The sequence below is a fragment of the Ambystoma mexicanum genome, chromosome 1q (genome assembly GCF_040938575.1).
Source record: "Ambystoma mexicanum isolate Mex_15411 chromosome 1q, UKY_AmexF1_1, whole genome shotgun sequence".
Lineage (NCBI taxonomy): Eukaryota > Metazoa > Chordata > Amphibia > Caudata > Ambystomatidae > Ambystoma > Ambystoma mexicanum.
The window spans coordinates 505,914,515-505,941,265 of record NC_090922.1 but is presented as its reverse complement, the minus strand read 5'-3'; the positions used below and the strand labels follow the sequence as shown (position 1 = coordinate 505,941,265).

Sequence of the window (26,751 nt, the reverse complement as noted above, 5' to 3'; positions counted from 1 at the left end):
TGCAAGGCTCCTGGATCTTGAAACTAGGGAGGAGGAAGTGAGGGTGGAAGTGGAAGATCTTGAGAACGGAGAAAAGAGGAATAATCAAAGGGTTTTTGCCCTAAATGAAAAGAGGTGAGACACTCAAAGCGGTGGAGAAGGTGGTGAAAGACATTGAGAACACTATGTGTGGTGATGATGGAGGTAGGGAAGTACAAATTGAGCGAGAACACAGGGTTGGAGCTCCCAGTGGAAGAGGCCTGCATCCTGTGCTAGTGAGATTTCTCTAGTAGATAAGAGAAGGCAGAGATCCTAGAAACAGCGAAACCACAGAAACCGCTCCAGCTAGGGGAAGACACAAGAAGGATTTACCAGGACCGTTCATCTCTCACGCGTTCAAGGAGAAGTGACTGTCGCCAGCTCACGCATTGGTTGTCAGAGACAGATGTCCGATATAGGTGGGCCTTCCCATTTGTTCTGTTCCTTGAATAGGCATGTCAAGACTACAGAATTGTGACTGGTCAGGAAGCAACCTTCGCATTGCATCACCTTGCCTCAGGGGAGGTGACAGGTTCACCTGGAAGATCAGAGGATGGGCTTAGGAACGGGAGGAGGAATTCCCATTGTCCTACACTACATAAAAGAGTACCGGGGGTAAGGACATATTTGATGTTGGGCACCCCATCCCCGGCTAAGTGACATGTGAGCAAATTGTAATGGATGGGGTGATTGCTAGAGGTGACTTCCAAGGAGCTGTGGCTCAAGAGGAGAGGACTGGTGGGAGTGTGTGAGGCGACAGGTGTGAGGGGTTAGGTTTGGCAGGGTGGAGAGTTAAGTTACCTTAGTGGCCCACCTGATATTGGGTGTCTCAGGTTGTAGTGTGAAATTTGGCAGTTTGGGGTTTAGTGGAAGGGTGTGACAGTAAGAGGGAAGTGGGTGCAGGTTACTCTTATGGACAACTCTGGCCTTTGGACATCTTGGGAGGAGGTAGCAGCAGTCTGGGAAGGGGACGATTATGTATTGGAGCTGCTTACTGGATAATGATGGTGTGGGGTGAAAGTTTTGGTCTGACAGGGGGTTCCTGAGGATGGGGACTCTCAATGTGAAGGGGTTAAACTCATCCACAAAGAGGGAACTGGTGGCACGTGAATTCCACCGTGGAAGATTGGGCATACTGTTTTTGCAGGGCACAAAATGGAAGGAGGGAGAGGAACGCGAGATTATTAGCAGGCAGGTGAGGCAGTGTTTCTGGTCCTCTAGAATTGGCATGGGGGGGGTAGGAATATTGCTTTGAAGAACATTAGTCCTAATGACCCAGAGGTGTACAAGCCATTGGGGGTACGTTCCTCACGGTACGCAGAATGATGGTAGGGATATGGATAGTGTTAGCTACGGTAAATGGACCCAACCACGGGCAGACATCCTTTTGTAGGCATGCTTTCGACCTTATAGTGGGCCAGGAAGCTCGTCTTATGGTTACAGAGGGGGATTTTTTAATGTGTGGGCTGATCCAAGCCTGGATAGACTCTCCTTGAGAGACCTGAATACTCAGTGGGTTGTGCAAGAGGTGGACAGATTGGGAAAGTCCCAGGCCCTGACGGATGTGTGGCGTCATATGAACCCAGACAGGGGAGGGTTTACCTTTTCACCGATTCATAGTACACTATTTGTTGCAAGATAGGACAATGCAGGGCACAGCGAGATACAACTCGTGGGATGAAAGAACCACAATCTGGTCCTTATGGATGTACGTGTTGATGGGCTCAATAAATGAGACTCAACGTGGAAATGTAATGATATTCTTTGGAAAGATTCGATCTTCGGGAAACGATGAAACAGGAAATGAAAGATTAACGACTCTTGGGAGATCGCAACAGGTAATATCTGGGATGCAGCTCAGGTTACGTGGAGGGGGTTATTGATAAGTGAAGGGGCCTGCAGAAAGAGGAAGACAGCGGTAGTGGAGAGCAACTCCCAATTGGAGGGAAAAGTGTTGGAAGGAGAGAGGGGACATTTTAGGTTTACTGAAAGGAAAGAAAATCAAGCTGAAGGCGCTAGGAATTGGGGAAATGTTCAGGAAGCTCCGGTTACTGAAACCAAAGTGTTACGTGAAGGAGGAAAAGCAGGTGTGCTTTTGGCAGCTCGGTCGAAAGCACAGAGATCTGAGTAGTGGGTGTAAGAGATTAAGACAGCGGGAGGCTTGGTGTTCACGGGTTCATCGGCTCTAGCTGACAGTTTGCTGATTTTTATTTCAAGTTACATAAGAAAGGGGAGATGGGACGAATAGGGGTGATTATGTACAAAGTGGTCCTCCCAGGTATGACCCCAGAGGAGTCCGAGATACTGCAGACCCTGGTGGCTCAGGAGGAAATTGAAGCCGCCATAAGAAGAATGCCGATGGGAAAAGCACCTGGGGAGGATGGGTTTGCAGTGGGTGGTTTTAAGAGATTTTTGATGAAGCTCCTTCCCCATTTGGTAAAACATTTTAATTGCATCCTAGATGCCGTATGTGCCCCAGGGTCCTTTAGTCATGCAATCATTTTGGTGATCCATAAAGAGGGTAATGACCCACCCAACCCAATGTTGGTCTTATAGACCCATATCCTTGTTGAATTAATTAATTTATTCCATTTGTTGACTGCACCCAGACCAGGAAGTATCACAGCGCTGTTATATCTTAGGTAACAAGGCAGAGCAAAAACTATAAATAGGACAAGGTAGACAGTCTGGGTGCAAGGAAAGGTGGAGCTTTACAGAGGACCGTCTTGCAGACTTAGTTGTATTTGTTGAACAGTCAAGTTTTTAGTCTTTTTCTGAACGCTAAATAGGCGGCGACATGGAGGGGGTTATTGATAAGTGAGGGGCCCGCAAAAAGTTGACCAAACATTTTTACGAGAGTTTTGGCCACCTGTTTTGAGCGGTATATGTGTAAACTAGTTAAAACGGACCATGTGGGGTTCATCCCAGGGAGACCGGGGGTGGACACTTTAAAGAAAACACTGCAGTAAATGGAATTCAAAGGGATTGGTTCCTCCGAAGTATTCCACATCTATGACAAGTGATCTTGTCATAGATGTGGAATACGTTGTCGGAACATCCCATCGAAAGAACGTTAACAGGTGAGAAAGTAACTTGTTCTTTGTAAGGGAGAAAGGAGACATGCCGGGGCTGTTCTCTCTCAACACAGAGAACACATTCGACCGGATGGAATGGGATTTTCTGCATGCAGTGCTTCAGAGGTTTGGTTTTGGGCCTGTGTCCTGAAGGGGATTCAGGCGGTCTATATGGATCCCAAAGCGTGGGTCATGGTTAATGGGAAAAGGTCAAGACAGTTTGGCCTGCAAAGCGGTATGAGGCAGGGATGCCCCCCTGTCTCCCCTCTGTCTTGCATCGAGTCTGGAACCATTGGTGTATATGATTAGGGGCAATGCCAAGGTTGAGGGTATTAGAGAGGGGGAAGTGGAAAATAAGTTCTTAATATATGCCTGTGACATTATATTACATGTTCATAACCCATTGACTTTGATATGGGTGACACTGGTATCAATCCATGAGTATGGGGCTCGGTCAGGTTTCTCAGTGAATGTCCAGAAGTCGATGCTCCTCCCACTTGATAGGGAATTGACAGATGATACGGTGGACCTGGCTTTGCTTGCAGTGGCGATTCGGGGGAAGGGTTAAAAGTATTTTGGGCTGGTGCTGACCCACTCGTTTGTGGATTTATGTTAGGCCACCAATCCCCTGCTGTTTTCCCAATTGTTTCATGATCTGGAGGTTTGGGCCAAACTCACAATTTCATGGATGGATAGGGTAAATGTGTTAAAGATCACACTCTTGCGGAAAATCTTGTATATATTTCCAATGCTGCCCATTTGGTTTCTGGGCCAAGTATTTAAGGGGGCGAAGGATAGATATTTCCTGTGTAGTGGGAAGAGGAAAAAGATCCCCCCCCCCCCAACTCTCTGGCCAGACTTGTTTGGCCCTCTGCCCCCCCCCCCCCACTCGTGAGGCAAAAAACCACCTTGTGATCATCTTTGACTCCTCTCTCTTTCTCTCCACACATGGACCTTGCCAAGAAGACCAGTTTTCAGCTTCATCTCCTCTGGGGCATTCTACCTTTCCTCACCTTCCCCAAGAAGCTCTAGAGCTCTGGTTCTCTCTAGGCTTGACTACTGCAATAGCCTCTTCCTCAACCTGCCTCTTTCCTCCCTTCGCCCCCTTCAACTAATCCAGAATAAGACTACAAGATTTCTCCTTGGCCTCAAGTCCAGGGACCGCATCTCTGCAGCCCTAAAATATCTCCACTGGCTCTGAGTGACCTCAAGTATCAATTTCAAGACCCTTTGCATCATCCACAAGGCTGTCTGGGGCCTGGGACCTCTTTACATCCAGCTTTCCCTCCCAAAAGACCTCCCAGCCAAAGTCCTTCGGTCTTCTGGCTCCAACTCTCTGCAGGTCAAACATTTCTCCAAGCAGAGAGTGAGGGGTAGATCCCTTTCCTCGCTGGCTTCTCCTTCTGGAATGGTTTCCTTTCCCCATCAGACTTGAGCCGGATCTTAATTTACTTCCGGAAACTTCTCAAGACTTTCCTTTTCTCCCCTTCCTTGTGCTAAACTCCATCTGTCTGCTGCGACTGGCATGGTCCGTTGAGAGTCATACAGGGGCCAGACCACCCCTTACAATTCCCCCCAGGATCCTGTGCCAGCACTTGCCCTCAGGCGTCCTTTCCCAGACAAGCCCAACTGGTCCTCCCTGTCCACGGCACTCACCCTCTCCCCCCCCTCTTCCTCTGGCACTTGCCGCCTTAGCCCTTCCAGCACTTTAACCATTTATTGTTGTTCTACTTTTGATTCCTTTGTTCCACCTCCCCCAACCCCCGTCCCAACCCAAATCTTGTGTTGTGGCACCTGGAAACACCTGTGTATAGGCGCCAGACAAATGTCCAATAAAATAAATAAATACTCTTATCTTGCTGACGGCAGGGGGAGGAGTGGGGCTACCAGACTTAGACCCATTATAGGGCAATGCAGATGAGGGTTATAATAACCCACCTAAGGAAAGATAATCCAAAGCAATGGGTTGCACTCAAAAACTATTAGCTGAGACCGGTGACAATCGGGGAATGGCTGTGGGCCGTGAGGGAGAGAGTTCTGCTATGAGTTTTACGGCATGGTATATTTACCTTCTATTGGGATTTTTTGAAAAATCAACAAAATATGAGAGGTGTCTCTTAGTGGCCGTCGCCGTTGAGCCACATTTGGGCTCCCCCAAATACAAGATCAGTTCCCTGATCCCCTTCGGTTTCAAGAATGGTTTGAGGCAGGTTTAGAAAGGGTGGGACAGTTGTGGAGCGGTTAAGACTATCTCGATTCAGGAACTGGAGGAGAGCCTACTTATATGTAGTCTGTCCATACTCCTGCGTCCCGTCCCCTTTCCTCCATACTTATGGGACATCTCATCGTCCTGTGGGACACGACCGGAGCACTTTGTAAAAAGCATCCACATTTTTTTCAAAAATGTGTCCCCCCCCTCTCTTTCCTGTGTGGGGCCCGGCACACGGCCGTAACCCCGCCCACCTTGGCTCCGCCCCGCGCATCGCCCATCAGTCCTTTTCTCTGCACGATCGGGGCCGGACGCACTTGCATCCTTGGAAGATTTTCATCCGTTTTTCCCTCTCTGGCTCTCGCTAGCGTTCGTTTACTAGTCTGTCTTTTAAACTAGATTTTCCAGACTGTTCGTGTCACTGTCACTTCGCGAGGGCGGATCCCCATCCTCTTTGTTTAGAGTGTTTGGGTCCGGAACGCCGTTGGGACTCCTGTTTTTACTGTGACGCCCTTTCGGTCCGGGCTCTTCAACGTCGGTTGGAGCGGTGGGAGGAGGTGTTCGGACGGACTCCTCCTTCGCATTTTCAGGCGTTCATCGACGAGAAGAAAAAATGCCAGGTAAATAATTTGATTTTCAGAGCACCCCAGCCGGGGGATACCTTCCCGGGTTCCTCTTGAGCCGGGAGGGGCGTTGATCGCTCTGTTACCGGGGTTCGCCCTGAGGTGCCTGTCGGGCCTAATAATTCTACCGGAGTTTTCTCCGAGGGTCTCCGGAAGGAGCCTGTGATCACTGGAGTACTCTCCGAGGCCCCTCCTGTGGGGGCTGTGTGTAGACCCAGTTCTACTGAGTTGTGCGGTACCGGAGCTTGCTCTGAGGCCGTTCTTTCGGCTTCCCTCAAAAACAAAACCGGGGTACGCCCCGAGGTCTTGGCTGGGCTTGAGGTTACCGAACGCATGTTCGAGGCCCGTGCCGATAAGGCTTCTACCGGGCCTAGGTCCGAGGTCCCTCGTACAGAGGCTAAGGCTACCAACGGTTCTGAGGCTGGCAAGGCCCTGTCGGTGACAGCGCATCGTTCCCGCTCTTGTGGTGACACCAGATCTGTTGAGGGGGCAAAGAAGAAGAAGAAGGTTTCTTCTTTTACCGGCAGTGCCAAGGCTCTTCCTTCGAAGGCTCAGTTGGCGGTTGGTATGTCGCAGAAACATTCCAGGCCTCATAGTACCGGCTCTGCCGAGGTTCCTTACGTTAAGGCTAAAATTAAGACCTCTGATCCATCGACGGGGACCCCTGCCTCACTTCCTCACGTGCCGCAGTTCCCCTCAGATGAGGACAAAATGGCGCCCGTTCCCGCCACGACCACGGCGGCCATTTTAGGTACTACCCCTACAACTACGCCCTCGGCCCCTGGTGTAGGGTTCGGTCCTTCGGGTGAACCTAAGGTCCCTTGTGCGCATCCTTACCGGCCAGTTTGATTGGAACGCTCGGATGCCTCTTCCGCACAATGTTTCATTGTCCGCGGGGGCGGCTCCCTTGAATTATGTGGATACGTCGACGGAGGGGCCTGTGTGGCACCCTTCCCCCGTTGCGTCCCTGGATTTGTCCACCTCATGAGAGGCCTCCTCAGGTTCCGAAACAATCTCTTGAGGACGCCTTTTTCGGTAAATTTCAAGCAGTTATGTGCACCGATCCCATGAGGGAATATTTCAAGGGGCTTTTCAAGGAGATATGTCCACCCGCGCCTCCTGCTCCACCCGTCCCGTCGGTGGTTCCGCCGGTGCCTCCCTTGCCCGTGGTGCCTCTGCGCTTCCGCCTGTGCCGCCATTGTCCCCGGGGGACAAGGCAGTGCCTGACTCGGCTCAGCAGGAGCTGGACCTGTCAGATGACCCTCAAGGCGATCAGGACAACGAGGACCTGCCCCGCTCTACCAAAGCTTTCCATGACCGGGTACTGGACATGATGAGCTTCTTAGATGTTCCGGTGTCCGAGGCACCTGCTCCGCAGGAGGGCGTGCTTTCTGGGGTGTTCACCTTGTCTCCTTTGGAGCGTACCGGCCTGTTCTTGCAGCAGGACGTTCTGGCTGAGGTCCGGAGAGTTTGGGAAAAGCCACACTCGGGACTTTTTGTAAATAAAAAGATTGATGCAAGGTACAGGCTACATTCCTCGGAAGAAGTGGCCTTGTCGTCTTGTCCGCCTCCCTCCTCCACAGTGGTGGCTGCGGACACGTTGCAATCCAGACCTGCAGCTTCCTCCTCTGCGACTCGGGTCTTGGGAAAGGAGGACAAGCTCCTGGACTCCCTAGGGAGGAAAATCTTTGCCAATTCGGCCTTGCAGCTCAGGCAGGCCAATGTAGAATTGATTTTGGCGGGAGTTTGAGAAGCATATCCCGGTCGAGAAGCTGGAGGATTTCAGAGGAGGCCTTTCCGATGCCAGGGGCTGCGGCTCATCACGTAGACACCTCGGCTCGGGGTCTGATGTTAGGGGTTGATACCTCGCGGCAAGCATGGCTGCATGCCACTAAGTTCTCGAAGGAGGTGCAAGACAAGGTCCTGGACGTTCCATTTGATGGTAAGGAGATTTTACACTCTTCTACTGATGTAGAGCTCACCAAAACCAAAGACCGCACTCAGATGGCCAAATCTTTGTCTGTTCTGGTTAAACCTCCCTTCAAGACTCAAAGACTGTTGTCGCAAGGTCGACCTTCCTCTGGTTTTAGAGGCTTCCTCGACCGCAAAAATCGCAGAGTAGATACCCCTGCGGGGAATAACCGCTGTAGACAACAGCGTACGTGGTATTTCTCCTGCTCCTCAGCCTCCTCATCAGGTTCAGGTGGCACCGCCACCGATAAACCTGCCAAATGAGGGATTTCCGCGCTCGCACGAGACCCCGATGGGAGGACGCATTGCGTCTCATTGGGAGGCATGGCAGACCATCACAGAAGACAGGTGGGTCTTGTCAGTCGCTCTAGCGGGCTTTCGCTTACCTTTACCCCCTACCCCACCCCTCAACCCCCCTTTTCAGCTGTCGGGCTCACCCTCCCTCAAGGCCGAGGTTCAGAAACTTCTGCTCCTCAGAGCTGTGGAACCCGTTCCCCTTGGGGAGCGAGGGGAGGGCTTCTACTCCCAGCTGTTTACGGTGCCCAAACCCAACCAGGCTGGCCTGCGCACCATCCTAGACCTTTCCCAGTTCAATCTTTCCCTACCCCAAGAGAAATTCAAGATGATTACGCCCAGCCAAATTCGCTCCTCATTGCAGGCGGGCGATTGGCTCAGCGTGGTGGATCTTCAGGATGCGTACATGCATATCCTGATTTGGAACCCACACAGGAGATACCTCCGTTTTTCTCTGGGAGAGGAGCACTTCCAGTTTCGGGTGCTTCCTTTTGGCCTCAGTTCGGCAGGGTATCCATGTGTATCCCTATTTGGACGACTGGCTCCTACGCAGCCCTTGCCCGTTGGCAGCAGCAGGCAACCTCCAGTCTCTCCTTCAGCTCCTGTTCCATCTTGGGCTGTCGGTGAACTGGCGGAAATCCTCCATGACGGTCTCACAGGACCTGACTTTCCTGGGTTTTCGTTGGAACACGATAGACAGCTGTGTGTATCTGACCGGGGACAGAATGGCGGATCTGTTGGCCACGTGTCCGATGTTTACGCAGTCGGAGAGCATGTCGGCCTGGTGGTTACAGAGGCTTCTGGGCCTCAAGGCCTCGTGTGTGCTGGCTCTTCCTCTTGCTCGTCCCAAAATGAGGCGGACCCAGATGGCTCTTCGGAGTTCCTGGCGTCAGGCTGTGAACCCGGATTCCAAACGTATAATGATTCCGGATTCCATGAGAGTGGACCTGGACTGGTGGTCTTCTCTCAGCAACCTGTCAGTGGGTGTCGGGTTTCAGGACCCAAGCCCCATGGTGACGATCACGACGAACTCCTCCCTTTTCGGGTGGGGTGCGACGTTAGATCTTCTTCAGGTCTCGGACCTCTGGTCACCTCAGGACAAGCTCCTGCACATAAATCAATTGGAGCTTCTGGCGATTTTTCTGGCGCTCAAGGTGTTCAGACCTCTCATTGTCAACAAGGTGGTCCGCATAAGAACGGACAATGCAGTGACAATGTACTACATAAACCAGCAAGGGGGAACAAAGTCTCCCCCTCCCATGGACCTGTCCATCCAGATTTGGGAGTGGGCCGTGCTTCATGGGGTCTGGCTGCTTGCATTGCACATCCCGGGCCGGCTGAATGTCACTGTGGATGCCCTCAGGACAGTAGTCAGTTACGAGTGGGAGTTGAAGGCGGAGATCCTATCATGGATTTTCTCGCGTTGGGGCACACCGGAGGTGGACCTCGTCGCCACGGCGGTAAACAAGAAGCTTCCTCAGTACGCCTCCAGAGGGGGGCTGGGAGCCTCCTCTCTGGGGGACGCACCCGAGATCCCATGGCACAACATGAGAGCTTACGCCTTCCCGCCTCTTCCTCTGGTTCATCGAGCTATTTGGAAGTTGAAGAGTTCTGTCAACTGTTCTCTTCTACTGATAGCTCCGTGGTGGCCGGCCAGGTTTTGGTTATCAGAACTTCAACACCTGTCGGTGTGTCCGCCGATCAGGTTACCAGTAACTCCCGATCTTCTTCACCAAGGGGAACAGCAGATGTGGCACCCCTCCCCACAATCGCTCAACTTGGCGGCATGGTGCCTGAGTTCACGGCTCTAGAGCCTTTGGGTTTGTCTGCGGATAACATGCGCATTATCCAGGCAGCCAGAAAACCCTCGACCAGATCCCAATACAAGAGTAAATGGCTCAGGTTCTGTCATTGGTGTTTGAAGAAAGAATTGGACTCGAGGGTGGCGACGATTGACACAGTGCTGTCCTTTGTCTCCTCCCTAGCAGAGTCAGGGGTGCATGCCTTGTCCTGCAGGACTTATCTCTCGGCGATTTCCGCCTACCTCTCTACAGACCGGTTTTCTTATTCGTTAACTAACCCGGTGGTGAAGAGACATTTTGCTGGTTTGACACGCATCTACCCTCCGGTTCGTAGTCTTCACCCGCCCATTGGACTTAAACGTTTAAACGTAGTCCTGACGGCGCTGTGCCATAAACCTTTCGAGCCAATGGCTACGGTTGACCTCAATTACGTGTCCTGGAAAGTGTCCTTTCTGGTCGCCGTTACATCAGCGAGGAGAGTGAGTGAGCTCCAGGCATTGTCGGTGGAGCATCCTTTATTGGTCTTTCACAAGGACAAGGTAGTCCTTCGGACAAACCCAGCTTTCCTACCAAAGGTAGTGACCGAATTCCATCTGAATCAGTCGATTTCCCTTCCGGTCTTTTTTCCGAACCCTGCCTCGGAGGCGGAAAGGGTTCTACACTGCCTGGATGTCCGAAGAACTCTCAAGTTCTACCTGGACAGGACGGCCGAGCTTCGGATCTCTTCCCAACTGTTTGTGACCTTCGGTAAACCCCAGGGCAGGCCGGCGTCTAAGGCATCCATTTCCAGATGGATTGCTGCCTGTATCACGGAATCTTTCACCGTCCGAAAGCTGAAACCTCCTAAGGGTATCCATGCACATCAGGTGCGGGGCAAGGCAGCTGCGGTTGCTTTTCAGAAGTATGTTCCCTGGGAGTCCATCGCTAGAGCGGCTACCTGGGCCTCCCCATCTGCTTTCTGTAAGCATTACTGCCTCGATATGAGCTCTAGGGCTGACACTCAGTTCGGCCAGGCTGTGTTGAAGAACCTGTTTCAGTAAGGGGTATTTCCATCCACCCATAGTTCCTGTAAGGAGTGCTTGGGAATCTCCCATAAGTATGGAGGAAAGGGGACGGGACGTAGGAGTATTACCAGGTTACTCACCGTAGTGACCACCTTACTCCTAGTCCATAGTCCCCTTTCCTCCATACGCCCGCCCGCCGTCCCTTCTAATAAGGTTCCTCTGTTATTGCTAATGGGTCTTGGACCCTGCGATAGTAAAGGACTGATGGGCGATGCGCGGGGCGGAGCCTAGGTGGGCGGCGTTACGGCCGCGTGCCGGGCCCCGCGCAGGAAAGCGAGGAGGGACACATTTTTGAAAAATTTGGATGCTTTTTACAAAGTGCACCGGTCCCGTCCCACAGGACGGAGAGATGTCCCTTAAGTATGGAGGAAGGGGGACTATGGACTAGGATGTGGTCACTACTGTGAGTAACCTGGCAATATCCAACTATTTACAATTTAAGGGTGTTCTGTCGGTTAAGGAATGGAAAGCTAATTTAAAGAGAGAGCTGAGTGACGGAAGACATTCTGAGTACCACTGTAGGTTCTAGGGGCCTGATTTCCAAGCTCTGTGCAACCCTGGTGTGGGCAAAGTGTTGGGAACAAGAGTGAAATGGTCCAGAGATATTGCAAAGGCATGGGCCTCATTACAAGTTTGCCCGTCTGGAATTAACGTGCCATCATTCCATTGACCGTCACGTTTCCGGACCAGCAAAGTACAAGTTTGCTGGTGGAGTGGCCTGATTTACCTCCAGGCAAGAGCTAGAAGTAAGTCAGGCAACCCACTGGCAAAGAACAGCCGGTTTTACCGGCACCAGTGACACTGGTACTGGTAATACCAGCAATCCTCCCATGGAGTCCTTTGGAACTCCATGGAATGAGGATTTACCTTCCCTTGCCGGCACCTGTAATCTGCTGGTAATTCTGGCAGATCAGGCAGTGGTAACGGTATTACCGTCTGGTGGTATCCAACTGGATACCACCAGACGTATAATGAGGCCAAATTGACTGATGGGAAGTGGAAGCAACTGTGTTTAAGGGTGCACAAAAGGTCGGTAGCCTGTCAATATAAGCTACATGGCATTAAGTTACTGCAAAGGTGGCAGTACGATCCCACCCGGTTGTCAAGGACGTTTCTGGGAATCGGCTCCTTATGCTGGAGAGGTTGTTGGCAAAGGGCCAATTATTGGCACTTGTGGTGGTCTTTTGTAGGGGGGAAAACCTCATTTGAAAGAGCTGTTCGGATGGGTTAGAGACCAGGGTTCACAGGGAGTTGGATAGGATTCTAATGCTAATTGATTTTGAGAAATAGCACTAGAGATGGTTTGGCCTTCCGCACATGACCCATTATGTACTGGTGGCAGCCAGAGCTTCTTTAACAATCCAGTGGAAAAGGAGTGGATTATCCACAGAAAGCGAGTTGGGCAAAAAGGCGGGGGAGATTTTTGAATGAGAAAATAAGACAGAAATGTTGCATGATGTGAATAGTTCTAGAGCTATGGAATGGATCCCCATCACAGATGAGTATGGAGCGATTACCAGGGCGGCCCTTCGACAGGATGCAGATTCTGGTATTCGGAGCTTCGAGGTTTGGTCCCTTCTGCAGTCCGTTGGGCTACTCCCGAATAAAGGCCCTAGAAATGGTGTGGTCCCCCATGGGGTAGTGAAAAGTAATGGCGTTCAGTGCAAAAACCAAGAAGTTTGAAAGAAATATTTGTTTATACAGTATCATAGATTCTGGGTTACACGGGGAGATCCGGGGGTGGGTTGAAGGGAGGGGAGAATGATTTGGGCAGTGATGGTTTTCTGGAAGTGCATTGTTTGTTATTGTGAAATGCAAACAAATATATTTCATAAAAACATGAAATCATGGGGCTTGTTGAAGGTCCTGGGGAGATTTCATGTCTTTACGCGACCAGTTTATGGCTAATCAGAAATAAAACTAACATTATCCAGTGATTGCAGGGAATAGAAGGACTAGCCAGGGAAGAATCTTCAGTGAGCAGAATTAGGTTACAAGGTCAAAGGTTAAAAGGGCTGCCATCTAAGAGTGTGTGCCGATTACAGTCTGATGGTATGTAATTGTCTATTTCTTCCTCTACGTAGTCCTTGCTGTCACTGGAGGCAGCGCCATGTTTCAAAATCGGTAATTAAGGAACGAAAACACCCGATCATATTTCAAAATCACGCATGTTGAGCGATTGGTGATAGTATTCCCATGGCTGGTCCACGCGAGCGTAGTTAGCCAAAGAGTAAATGTAATAATAGATGGGTCAGCTGTCTAGACCTGATATCCCTACAGGATATGTTGATGACACCAGTAGCAAGAAGCACGTGGTTTTTGCTGAGTTGGGAAGGGAGGAGACGGGGGAGTGGCCTGTCTGTGACTGTTGTCTGAGCACCCTATGACCTGGCTTTGGTGTGTGCCCATTTTCTGCAGCTCCTCTGTTGACTACTAATTCCGTAATGAAAGGCTGCGCCTCCACCACGCTGTGCAACGTGACCTCAGCCATTGACACGGGAACTAACTCTTTCTACATGACCTCCACCTGCTGCGAGACCGACTACTGCAACTCCAACCGTTTCTCAGGTGAGCGTTTGAAAAATATAGAACAGGACGTCGTTTTAATGCTCCAATAGTCAATGGAGTGAGCATTGCGCACCTGAATGTATGGAGGTTATACAGGAGGTCCAGGGCATTTTCGCCACTCATGCTGATTCTCAACGGGGGATTATAAACAGCGCTCAACATCACTCAATGTTTAAAAGTACAACTAAAAACGTCTCTTTTTGCAGAGTTGTGATGGCTCAGATATCTTGCTGCTCTTCACAGATCCGCACCATGTTTTCCAAGGCATTCGTTTGAACTGGTGGGAATGTCTTTGCCAGAATCAGTATAGATCTGTAAAGGGGGATGGACGGGGGAGTCGAATGCTTCAAGTGGAAACGGATATTTTAATAATAAAACAGCTGAACCAAACTTCACCAAATCTGGCGGTATCACACTTTTTAGATTCGTAGTTCTATTCCAATGTTTGAGGGTATTGCATAAGAATAATATTTATAGTGAGCATATGCGCAAAGATATCTACAGCACTTTATTTTTTTAAAACGCATTGAATAAAGCCAAACCAGATTCCATATTTTTGAAAATAATCAATATTGGGTACACAAATCCCAGGAAAATCATAACTCCAAATGGCATTGTTTGGCACACATCTCTGCATGTGCGCCACTAAAATGGTGCTATACGTGCCTAGGCCCATACGTGCCATCTATGGTGTCGTTGGCCACTTTCGCTTTTAAACAATTTTTTTCATCAACGCGTTTGTGAATCATGCTGGCCACCACATCCGGCCACACTTTGTACACGGGTTAATCTTTGGGAAACGTGGGATGGGAGGGATAAGAATGAGCAAGCACCTTAGTTGGGCAATGCAAGATTGTTTGGGGGTGTGCCTCTTCAAATTCCCCTGTTGCTCATTGCAAATGAAAACATTCAAGCACAGGGCCATGTTATATTGGGTTTTATGTTCTTCCATCCACCTAATTATTAAAGTGGATTGTTTGGTCGTGGCAATTTTCACTGTTGCACTATAATCATGTTCTTCTTGCAATTATATTGGAGGGGATCCCCCATGACACCCCGCCCACTCAGTCACTCCGGTGCTTGGCTTCCCCCTGCATATCCCCCCCCCCCCCAATCTACCTGTATATCTGTCGAGGTGCAGGGTCAGAATGGCATCTAGGGCCGTCGGGCAATGCCCAAAGTGGAAGACCATGATTCTAGTATGGGCCCGTTTTTATAGCCAGAATGGCCCACTCTTATCGCCAGTTTCATAAGTTACTACACTAATTTCAAACAATATTACGAAGCATATATGCTTTTAAGGGCTTCATTTGCAATATATTTTATTAAAAACGCCCCCTTGGTAAGTACTCACATTTCTGTTATGAAAAAAAACAATTTGTAATATGTGATTGTGGGCCACTTTTTCATTGGTGCCTGGACCGATTTTATGTTCCAGTCAAATTGCCTTGACGAAACTATTCACAGTATAAATTGTGAGGGTGAAATCCCTGCAGACTGCTAAACTGAACGCCGTATTAGCCAGGCATTATCATGTTTATGCAAAGGAAGACAAGGCTAACAGATGTTTTCTTGCCATCTTTTGCAATTCTAGAGGGTTCTTCGTTTAGGAATGAAAGTTAATGATAGAAATGTTTACAGTGCAGTGCACTTACTTATCTGCACGGTTCTGCTGGCCCCGTTATCTGCACTGCGAGATCCATGACCGGATATGATAACAATGCGTTGGACTAACTCATTTAAGGTTCAGAATTACGGGTTTGCATGACAAACTTAGACGACATTCACTGCATGGGGTTCGACTTTTAAGAATTTTAACAAACAAGTTGTGTAGCGGTGTGTTTGTGTGGTGGCATTGTGACGATTCAGCAGACCTTATAGTGACCAGGATTATCGAGGGCCCTTTACTCATATGTATGCTGGCCCTCCTGAAAACAAGGTATTTCATAGTCCACAGACGATGGCATGAACAAGAGGCAAAAAGGGAGGGTGTGTGGCAAGGTGATCACCACACGTTCTGGGATGGAGGAAAAACTGCAAGATCTAGCCCAGGTCTAGCCTTTTCCCAGTGCTACGTTATTTGTGGGCGAGTCCCATGCACGGATAATCATGTTTCTTCTTCCTGTCATATATTTCATGCCATCTGTGATGTCTTTAACGTCAATAAAATAACCCTCCATCATTCTGCCTGATATTCAAGTGAAGCTTTGTTAGCATATGCGGTTCTTGTCCTATTTCTTTTGCGCAATGGCATGCATATGTGCATCTCCTCAAGACACACACACACACATATGTTTAATATATACACGCATATATGTATAATATATACACGCACAGACTCACCATATTATTGGCATCCTGTGGGAAAGTATGTTGTCTTGTAGTTCTGACTCATGATTTGTATCCTTATTCTAGTTGGTGTGTGGGTTAATGCGCTTGCAATGGTTATTCCACGAACATTAGCCTAGTTGCATAACCGAGGCAGATGGTTTCCTTTTGACGGACCTTCCTTTGTGGCTGACTGGGTGATGCGCAGGCATGAACGGCATGTCTTGCAAAGCCACATTTGAAGTTCTAATTGTCCAGGAGAATGCGTTTAGATCACCTTAGGTGGTGGATGTGGTTTCTACCCTCGGGTGGTAGGTGACGGCCAGAGTGGCACACACTTTTTCCTTTCACTCGGATTCCTTAGAGATTGTTTTTTGGAATTACCGCTGGAGATATGGGTTTATGCATGGTTTATAACATTTGATATCAAATAACTGATACAGCAACACACAGTGTTTTGAAAGAGGTTTTTGGGAAGGTAACTGGTGCATCTACTAGATGGTCTCAAATGCGTTAGGATGGAAAGATGCATCGTGTGGTGCATTATTCAAAATAATTGCAGTGTGTAGCTACACAATTTTAACAAAAAATTGTTAACGGAACATGAAGTGCGTCACTGCTGTCCACAATGCCTGGTAGATAACATCATTCTCATTTTAGTTCATTACAAATCAAAGGAACCTAGTTGATGCGATGATAGTAAAATGTGTAAATCAGAGGTAAGCCCAAAGGAGGTTGTTGTTTTGTTGGTTCAACTTGGTCCTGACCTTTCTACCACAGAGAAAGAGCGGCAGAAAAGATGTTTATAGACGCCCTATCCCTGACACCGCTGGTCCACCTCTCTATTGAGCTCAGTGGCCTGTGGACCAGCCCAAGTGCATGCCCTCTTTCTGTAGGTAAATGATCTAGATACAAAATGAAAAAGGTAATAGATCTCTTTGGTATCAGACTTCAGAGACCCGACGAGCATAGACCAGGTGATGACAATGCTGTTGGTACTCATGGAAGCAAGACCAAGTGCGAGGAACACAAATGGTTACGATAACTCTGTAATACATGGGCCACAGGACAGGAAAGGAAAAAAAAAATAATTTGGCGTTTATGGCATTCAGGCCGGAGTCCAGCCTCTAAGTGCGGTACTGGTATCACCCCCATGTTGCTCAGTGCCGTCTTGCTTCCAAAACAAGCACGTTGCCCTGAGCTATGCCAGAGCCTGCAAGTCAAGCTAAGTATTAGCTAAGTATTAGATAATGTGGCGGACATCTTGGAATGGTCTAGAAAAATACTGACAGGACCATGGATGCTGCGCCAGCCCCCAAGACGAACAGCAACTACAGGCACAAATATGAATGTTGTGCACTGCGCAGTTATGTAGGACCGATCACCATAAAATGTCACCACGGGCCCTATGTTTGTGCTTGTCACTAGTAAAAACAGCTGCAAAGCCACCATGATGATCAGAATGCATAACGGCTCATAAACAACCATATCTCGATTTTCTTGTTTGATAAGTTCTGTATCTTTTAATTGGGCTTAACGTATGTATGTACACTGTTTGAAATGCTTGTAAGAAGCCGCCCTTTAAAAAACCTGTTAACAAATGGTTATGTGGTTAGAGAATTGGAGTGATTAAACAACATTTCAACTAAGTTTTCAATAACAAATATTGCCTCTTACTGGTCATCAGTGACAATTTTTTTGCTGTTGCAAAAGAAAAGCTAACTGACATTGTGTTGTAAAGAGTGAATTGGCACAAATGTATGATTTCTGGGCTGCAATGCAAATAACAAGGCTTCAGCATGAGTTGCAGGGAAAATGTAGAGGGGGTGGAAAGCCAATTATACAGATAATTTAAAAGAGAGTCAATATATTTGCAATAAAGCAAATAATTACCTCTCTATTTCATCTTACAGACTCAACGTCTTGCTTTCCCTCTTCGAGTGAGTGCCTGAAAGATAATCAGACCCGAGTTGGAGAAGGGGGAGGGCATTTAACTCCAAAGGAAACTGAATTAACTTTAGAAAAAAACCTTCTGGTACACTTGGATTTGCAACACAACATGTTAAATGCTGCTTTCTCACAGCCTACCACCAGAAGTTTTCCACTCAGCATGTCAAATCACAAAAAAGTGACTTCATTTGAAATGTAGACTTTTAAAAAGCCACTTGGGTGTATAAAGTACAGGTTTTCAACTTAGTGATACTTGTGGCCCTTAGCCTGCGCTTCGGGTAGTGCAGGTGCTCACGGGGCAGAATATATCTTCTCCTACTAGTTCATCATACAAATCTGCAATGCATTTGCTGAGCATTAAACCAACTATTACAAATGTTGAATTGGCACAAATGTATGATTTGTGGGCTGCAATCCAGCGACAAGGCACAATTTCTCTGCAGCTCAGGTTGAAGCCTTCTCATTGTCAATGCTGGGTACAACTAAAATCTTGCACATGGGCAGTGAGGGTTGTGCCCTGGAATTGGGAATAAAAAACCAAAGAGATAAGTGTGTGGGATTTCGGCTCACTGAGACGCACCCTTCTTGTATCCCTGCAAATGGTGCATGACTTGTCAGATGATATTACAAACGCTGATGACAAGTAATGTACCCAGCCAAAAAATGTGCCATCTCTGCCATCCAGTTCAATTCCAAAAGCTGCAACACTGTGAGACTGGAAGCGAAAATGCTAGGTACGAGGCAGAAACCACCCTCAACAAATCGGAAACCAGGAAGTATTTTCGCTCCAATCTGCACTCCAGGTCTGAACATGCTCTCTCAAAACTAAGAGTGCTCTGAGACCGCCTTCCTCTCAGCATTGTCGTGCTCTTCAAAGTATCTCTGTGATGCACCACAACCTGTTTTCCCAGATTTCCACATCTGGGTGAGCTAGGGTGGCCAACTTTTTGAGATGCTTTTGCGGGACACTTGCCCACAAGGTGGTGATGACGTTACAGCGTCATTCACTTTTGGCCTGCCCCGTTTGTAATTCTAACAATTTGTAAATGGCTCTTAACACCTGGCTTTGCTTGCACCCGCAGCTGCTGACGTGAGAGGCCTGCTGTGCAGATGCACTATAAGTGCGTTGCCTGGAGTCCCGCTTTAATGGGAAGTGGATCACCTCCCATTAAAGCAGGACTCCAGGCAACGCACTTATAATGCATCTGCACAGCAGGCCTGTCAAGTCAGCAGCTGCGGATGCAATGCAATAGGACTCTTATTTAGGGTGTCTCGCAGATTAGCTGCTACTTGCCAGTCACAGTTATTCCGATTGGTGGGAAATATATGTATATGACCCCCTCCCGCTCCTATTATAGGCTGCCACAGGTCGCACAGGCCACAGCTAATTGCTGTCTATATCCATGTCTCACGGATTAGCTGCCACTACATTACATACATACATTCGAAGGGATTGTGTCCTCCGACGTATTCCTTATCTTAGATATCTCTTTCCAGCTTTTGCTGGCCTCGGAAATGTTTTCTCTAGAGGGCGCTGCGCGTCGACGTCCGCCGAGTCGATGTCCCTCGACAGCCGGCATATCGACATCGACGTCATCCTGCCTATAAAGGCCGCGCGCAGCGTCCGTTGCTCAGTTCCGTTTTTCCGCGCTTACTAAGTGCCTCGGAAGATCGTTGCTCAGTTCCGTAGAGAATTAATCCAATTTCCTCGAGATATTCGATCCATACTCGATGGCTCCCTTGTCGGAACCGACGACCCCTCGATCCGGCTTTAAACAATGCCGAGACAGTGGAAAAAAGATGTCGCTGACTGACCCTCACAGAGTTTGTCTGTGGTGTTTGGGAGCTGAACACCATTGTTGGAAGTGCGATGACTATGTCCATGACAGCTAAGGCCCTGAAGGAGCGTAGGGGGAAGCTGGAAAAAGGTAAGACTTCTAAAGCTTCTTCTTCCTCGACGAAGTCGAGACATTCGTCTCCTCGTCACCATTCGCGCTCCAGGTCTCGAAGCGGGTCCCATCACTCCTCGAGATCGAAGCACTCGAAGAGGAGACGTCGAAGATCCCCTTCTTCGTCCTCCTCTTCCTCTGTTTCACCTAAGAGAATCCCTTGCCCCACGAAACATAGTTCCCGGGCTGAATGGGAGGAATTCCGAAAAAATATGATGAGCGTCTTCGAGAAAGCGGCCTCGACCCCCTCGAAGACTGCCGAGAGCGATGCTCTGGTCGAAAGACCCGAAGGTCTAAAACGCCGCAAGTCGCAGTACCCGGCGAAGGAAGCTTCTCGAGCGCGTCACAAACCCTCGAGTAAATCTAAGACCTCGAATCCTTCTTCGAAGGTTCCGTCGACGCCGTGGACGAAGGTTCCGTCGATGCCGAGGTCGGTGTCTTCGACGCCGTTGTCAAAGGGACCTTCGACACACGGGTCTGTTGACTCGACGCCATCCTCAACACCGGCGTCGACGCCAAGGAAAGTCAAGGTTGCGGCGCACCCAGTGGCTATTCCCAGGTCTTCGATGACGATGTCGTCGAGATTGTCGACATCCTCAAGCAGAATTCCAATTCTATCGAGGACCTCGAATCCTCCGCCTTTGTTTTCGACGCCACGTTCGAAGCCTTCGGCGTCGACGACATCAACGTTTTTTCGAGGACGATTACAACAAGTTTGGCACCCTCTGCCTTGGAGATGGGTTTCACACCCTTTGTGAGTTCAGACCAATTGAGAACAATGTCCTCAATTATGGAAGAGGGAGAACTATCTGACCAAGAAGAGACATTTGAGTTGCAGGGATCTGCAACCCCAGTTCAAGAGGAGTTATCCTCAGAGGAACGCAGATTAAAGGAACTCCATGATTCCTTGCATGAGGCAAGTGGTTTAGACACTTCCCCTGAGTTGGAGTTCGCTAGGCCAGACCCGGGGGAGCATGCTGAAACCCCTTATAGAGCCTTAATGGCCAGGATCACAGAATTGATGGGGTGGTCAACACCTTCACAGGCTTTCCAACAGGATGACCTCACAGATATTCTTGATAAAGGTCCACAGGAGGATCCTGTAGTACCTTTTCATAAAGCTCTTCAAAGGAAAATCATGACGAACTGGGGAAACCCCAGATGTCGTCCCGGCAGTAAATAAAAAACTGTCTACTAAATACAGGGTATCTTCTGCAGACCCGGAGTTTTTGTCCAAACACCCATCACCAGAAAGTCTGGTGGTACAGGCAGCATCTTCTACTGACATCAAGACTGCTTACCCTGCCGTCCCACAGGACAGGGACGATAAAAAATATGATGCTATGGCTAAGAAAGTCTTTTCGGCATGTAGCATGGCGTTAAAATCTATTAATGCTACTTGCACCCTTGCTAGATTTAGCCATACACTTTGGGAGTGTGCTTCTACAGCGGCTGACTGCATCCCGGAGGGAGAAGAAAGGGAGGCGTTCCTAAATATCGTACAGGACGGTAAAGACGCTATGTGCGAATCCCTCCAGATGGGCATTGATTCGACTGACAGTATTAGCAGAGCAATGGCGGCAAGTACAACAACCAGGAGATTTGCTTGGTTGAGAGTCTGGTTTTGCCCCAGATGTGCAAGCCAGGCTCTTGAACATGCCATTTGATGGCTCTTCTTTGTTTGGGAAAAAGGCAGATGACAGTTTAGAAAAACTGCAAACATCAAAGGCAGCAGCAAAATCCTTAGGCGCTGCAATCCGTCAGACACCTTTTCGTCCCACAGGAACCTCTGCGAGAGGCAAGTCCTTTTGGTTCTACTCCGCATTCAGAAGAGGTAGAGGACAACCGGCTCAAAGGGGACAAAGAAGAACTACCCGAGGTGGATGGAGTAGATATTCAAAAGCCGCAGCAACAGCATGTGCCTCTTTACCATCGGCATCTGCATCAGCCGCCCCAAAACCACTCTGAGGACTTCCCTCACAAGACACCTGTAGGAGGCAGGTTAACTCAACATCTGGCAGAATGGCAGGCTATCACGTCAGATGCTTGGGCATTGGAGACAGTTGCACAAGGTTACTGCCTGCCTCTCCTACGCATACCTCAGTCATCCACCGGGGATCAGCTCTCAAAAAGCTCCAGATCCGCTCTTCTTGCAGGAAATTTTAGACCTGCTAGAGAAAGGTGCCATAGAACCGGTACCTGTAGCGGAGAGGAACAGGGGCTGGTACTCCCCTTACTTTCTCATTCCAAAGAAAGACGGAGGACTGAGACCCATCTTGGATTTGCGAGAATTGAACAAATTCCTCAGGAAAGACAAATTCAAGATGGTAACTCTTTCTCAGATCCTTCAGGCCCTTCAGTTCCAGGACTGGTTGGTATCTCTGGACCTTCAGGGCGCTTATTTCCATGTGCCAATCCATCTCAAACACAGGAAATACCTGAGGTTCGCAATTGGCAACTCTCATTATCAATTTCGAGTGCTGCCATTTGGGCTGACCTCCGCCCCGAGGGTCTTCACCAAGTTAATGTCGGTAGTGGCTGCAAGTCTAAGGAGGGAAGGGATTCATGTCTACCCCTACCTGGACGATTGGTTGATCAGAGCTGTATCTTCGGAACAAGCTCAGATCCAGCTGTTTGCCACTCCCTTCACAGACTGGGCTTCTCCCTCAATTTAAAGAAGTCACAAATGATACCATTGCAGAGACTCCAGTTCATCGGAGCGACCCTGGACACTTCCCTGGGAAAAGCCTTGCCACCAGAGGTGAGGGCTCAAGATATTCTACAGATGGTTACCAAGTTTCAAAATGCCCAACGTCTCCCAGCCTTCGACTTTTTGAGGTTGCTAGGCCTCATGGCATCCTGCATTTTCCTAGTGCCAGAGGCTCGCCTGAGAAATGAGATCCCCCCAGTGGGCACTGAGAACTCAGTGGTCACAATTCTCAGGGAGAATGACAGATCTTCTTCAGGTTCCCGACAGGGTGGCTCGAGACCTTCAGTGGTGGGCCTGTCAGGAGAACATTCTGAAAGGAGAGCAGTTTTGGCAACCCTGGCCGGAGATAACAGTAGTCACGGATGCCTCACTCACGGGGTGGGGAGCCCACGCCAATGACTTGACCATCAGCGGTCGTTGGTCTCCATCGGAGTCCAGACTACATATCAACCTGTTAGAGCTGAGGACCATCAGACTTACGCTGAAGGCTTTTCTGCCATCTGTACAAGGAAAGTATGTCCTGATAATGACGGACAACACAGTGGCCATGCATTACCTCAACAAAAGAGGAGGCGCAGGATCACTACCTCTGTGCAGAGAGGCGATGCTTTTTTTTTTTTTTGGTTTTGGGCAATCCAAGAAGGAATCTCTGTATCGGCAGCTCACTTAGCCGGAGAGAAGAACTTGACAGCGGACGCTCTGAGCGGGCAGAGCAGTCTCCCACGATTGGGAACTAGCTCAGGAAGTCCTTCAAGAGATCTTCGCCCTTTGGGGAACCCCTCAGGTGGATCTGTTCGCCACCAGTGTCAACAGGAAGTGCGATCTGTTCTGTTCAAGGGAATGTCCCCCGAGAGGAGCTCTGGGAGACGCGTTCATAGTGGACTGGGAGTTTCCGCTTCTGTATGCGTTTCCACCGGTCCCTGTCATTCCTCAAATGATCAGGAGGTTGAGAAGATTCCGGAAAACCATGAACCTAATTGCCCCGGATTGGGCCAGGAGAACGTGGTACCCGGACCTTCTAGACTTGTCCATCTGCCCTCAAATTCGACTTCCACTCAGAGAGAATCTGCTGTCACATAAGGGAGGTCAGGTTCTCCATCCAGACATCAAAACCCACAACCTTCACGCTTGGCTTCTGAAAGGCTGAGGTACAAGGATTGGGACCTCCCTGATGATGTTATGGAGGTGTTGCTTTCGGCAAGAAGGCCAGCAACAAAATCTTTATACCGCTGCCGTTGGAACAGATTTTGCAGCTGGTGTAGAGAAAAGAATATCGATCCCTTTTCATGTGGTACACCAATGGTTTTGTCCTTCCTACTTTATTTAGCGAATTCAGGCCTTCAAGTTGGCACCATCAAGGGCTATCTCGCAGCGCTATCCATCTTCAAGCGCACTGCGAAAGAACCATCCTATTTCAAGTTGCCCTTGATAATACAGTTTCTAAAGGGGTTAACTAACGTTTATCCCCAAGACCATTCCAGGTTCCCCTATGGGATTTAAACTTAGTCCTAACTTTCCTGATGGGCACACCTTTCGAACCACTCCACTCTTGTTCGTTAAGATTTCTTACCCTTAAGACTGTTTTATTAATAGCACTTACATCTGCTAGAAGGGTGAGCGACTTACAAGCTCTTTCTTGTAAACCCCCTCATACAATCTTTCACAAAGACAAAGTTGTTATGCAAGTGAAGCCTAATTTCCTCCCAAAGGTGGTTTCGAGGGGATTGGGTCCTCCGACGTATTCCATATCTATGACATGTAATCACCACAGCTGTGCTGCTTCGGAAACTTTTTCGGCGTCTGCGTCCTGCGTCGATGACGTCGATGCGCCGTCGTCGAGGACCTCCTCCGACGTCCGACGTCATCCGATGTGATAAGTAGGACGCACGACGCCCATAGCCTCAGTTCCGTTTTTTCCGCGAACGTGTTGCTTCGTGTTTCTCGGTTCTAAGCCTCGACTCTTTGGAGTTCTGTTCTTTCTGGTTCTTCGAACCTGTTCGTTGTGAATATTCCTTCGGCGATGTCTTCCACTTCGTCTTCAACCCCGCGTCCGGGCTTTAAGAAGTGCGGGGAGTGTGGGTCCAAGATGTCGGTGACTGACTCGCACGACGCCTGCCTCTGGTGCCTCGGGGAGGCCCACGACACGGATGACTGTGTCGACTGCCAGTCGCTCACGTCCAAAGCCTTACGCGAACGTAAGAAGAAGTTGTCGGTAGGTCGGGTGTCCAAGCCCCGGAAGTCGAAGTCGGTGGGGCTTTCGACGGATGATTCGAGGGGTGACTCTCCGCGTCATCGTCGGAAGTCTCGTCGGTCTTCTTCTAGGAGTGGGTCTCGCCACTCCTCGGCCTCTTCGAGGCATTCTCGGAAGCGCCGTCACCGGTCGCCTTCCAGGTCCTCTTCCGAGGATTCTGCACGGCACGTCGGTTACCCCACCAGCCGTGCGACGCCGGAGGAATGGGCTTCCATCGGGAAGAAGATGTTGGCGATTCTTGAGTCGCAGGGTACTCAGCCGTCCGCGCCCCCGAGTGGGGTCGGCCGTGTGAGGTCGAGAGACGCCGCTCGCAAGAGTGGTCGGCACGAGTCACGGGAGCGGTCCTGTTCGGACAAGGAGGCTCGTTCTCGCCGTACCCGTTCCAGGTCCCGGTCCTCGACGCGTTCGAGACCGTGTGCTCCTGTGAAGTCTTTGAGGAAGACATCGACGTCTGTGGCGTCGAGGGCGTCGACAGGCTTTCTCGAGGCTCTGGCTTCGAGGGCCTCGTCGAAGCCGTCGACGATCAGGTCGTCGAGGGACACGCTCGGGGCTCCGGCTTCGAGGGCTGTGTCGACGCCGCCGATACTGGCGGCGCTGCATCTGACGTCGACGCCGATCCTCTCGGCGCCGTTGCCGGTTTTCTCGGCGTCGGCGCCGATTCGCTCGACGCCATCAACGCCTTTCGTGTCGGAGGTGCCCCGTGTCACGGGTGTACCCCCTAGGAAGGCTCTGGTTAAGAGCAAGCACTCTCGGGTGCCTTTTCGCCACCTGGAATATATTTCGGAGGCGGATGAGGATTCTGATGGCCTGGTTCCTAGTCAGGTGCCAGATGAAATTGTCTCGGGCCATAGTCAGTTTGACGATTTGAGGCAGTCACTGCTGGATACCAGTGGACTGGACACCTCTCCGGAGGTGGAATTTTGTAGGCCTGAGCCTGGCTCCCATGCCGATTCCTCGTACCGGCGCCTTATGGCTAGGGTGTCTGAGTATCTGGGATGGTCTGCTCCCCCAGGGGAGTTTGTGCAGGATGATCTGACGGACATCCTTGATGTTGGTCCCCCAACTGACCCGGTTCTGCCGTTCCATATGGCTTAACAGAGAAGGGTGGCGGCGGCTTGGACTGCTCCGGAGAGTCTCCCGGCGATGGGCAGATCCTTGTCGCGTAAATACCGTCCAGCCAGTAGCGACCCCTGCTACTTGACCAGGCACCCCACTCCGGAAAGTTTGGTGGTGCAGGCGGCCACGGCCCCGGCAAAGCAGGCGTCGTACCCTACCATCCCTCCTGATAGGGACGACAAACGTTTTGATGGCTGGGCGAAGAAAGTGTTTTCTTCTGGTGGTATGGCGCTTCAGGCGGCCAACTCCATTTGTGCCTTGTCACGTTTCACGCACACTCTGTGGAACTGTGTTGCGTTAGCGGCTGAACATATTCCCGAAGGGGATGAACGGGATGGTTTCCTTGCTATGGTCCAGGATGGTAAGGATGCCATGTGTGAGTCCGTTCAGTCGGGTCTGGACTTGGCTGAATGCGTCAGTAGGTCCATGGCGGCGAGCACCGTGATACGCAGGTTTGCGTGGTTGCGGAAGTCGGGGTTTGCTCCTGATGTGCAGTCCCGGCTCCTCAACATGCCCTTTGATGGTGAACACCTTTTTGGCAGCAAGGCTGACGAGAGCCTTGAGAGGTTGCAGACCTCAAAAGCTGCAGCGAAGTCGTTGGGCGCTGCAGTTCGCCAACCTCCGCCTTTTCGTCCTAGGGGACAGCAGTGGAGGGGTGGTTCCTTTCGCTATTACTCATCCTTCAGTAAAGCGAGAGGAGCTGGCAGTCAAAGAGGCCAACGCAGGGGTACCAGAGGTGGACGACAGGGTACCCGTGGTGCCAGGGCCGCTCGGGCAGTTGCCTCTTTGCCCTCAGGTAACGCCGCAGCCGCTCCCATTCAGTC

General features: G+C 49.9%; 1 protein-coding gene across 2 annotated transcripts in view; it reads left to right on the top strand.

Annotated features, from left to right (window-relative positions):
* Positions 1 to 26,751, top strand: part of PLAUR (plasminogen activator, urokinase receptor) — a 247,383-nt gene that overhangs the window by 124,073 nt on the left and 96,559 nt on the right. For both annotated transcript variants that reach the window (XM_069640871.1, XM_069640870.1), the window contains exon 3: positions 13,474 to 13,623. In XM_069640871.1, the coding sequence (XP_069496972.1) occupies positions 13,474 to 13,623 (150 nt within the window). The remainder of the gene's footprint in view (positions 1 to 13,473; positions 13,624 to 26,751) is intronic.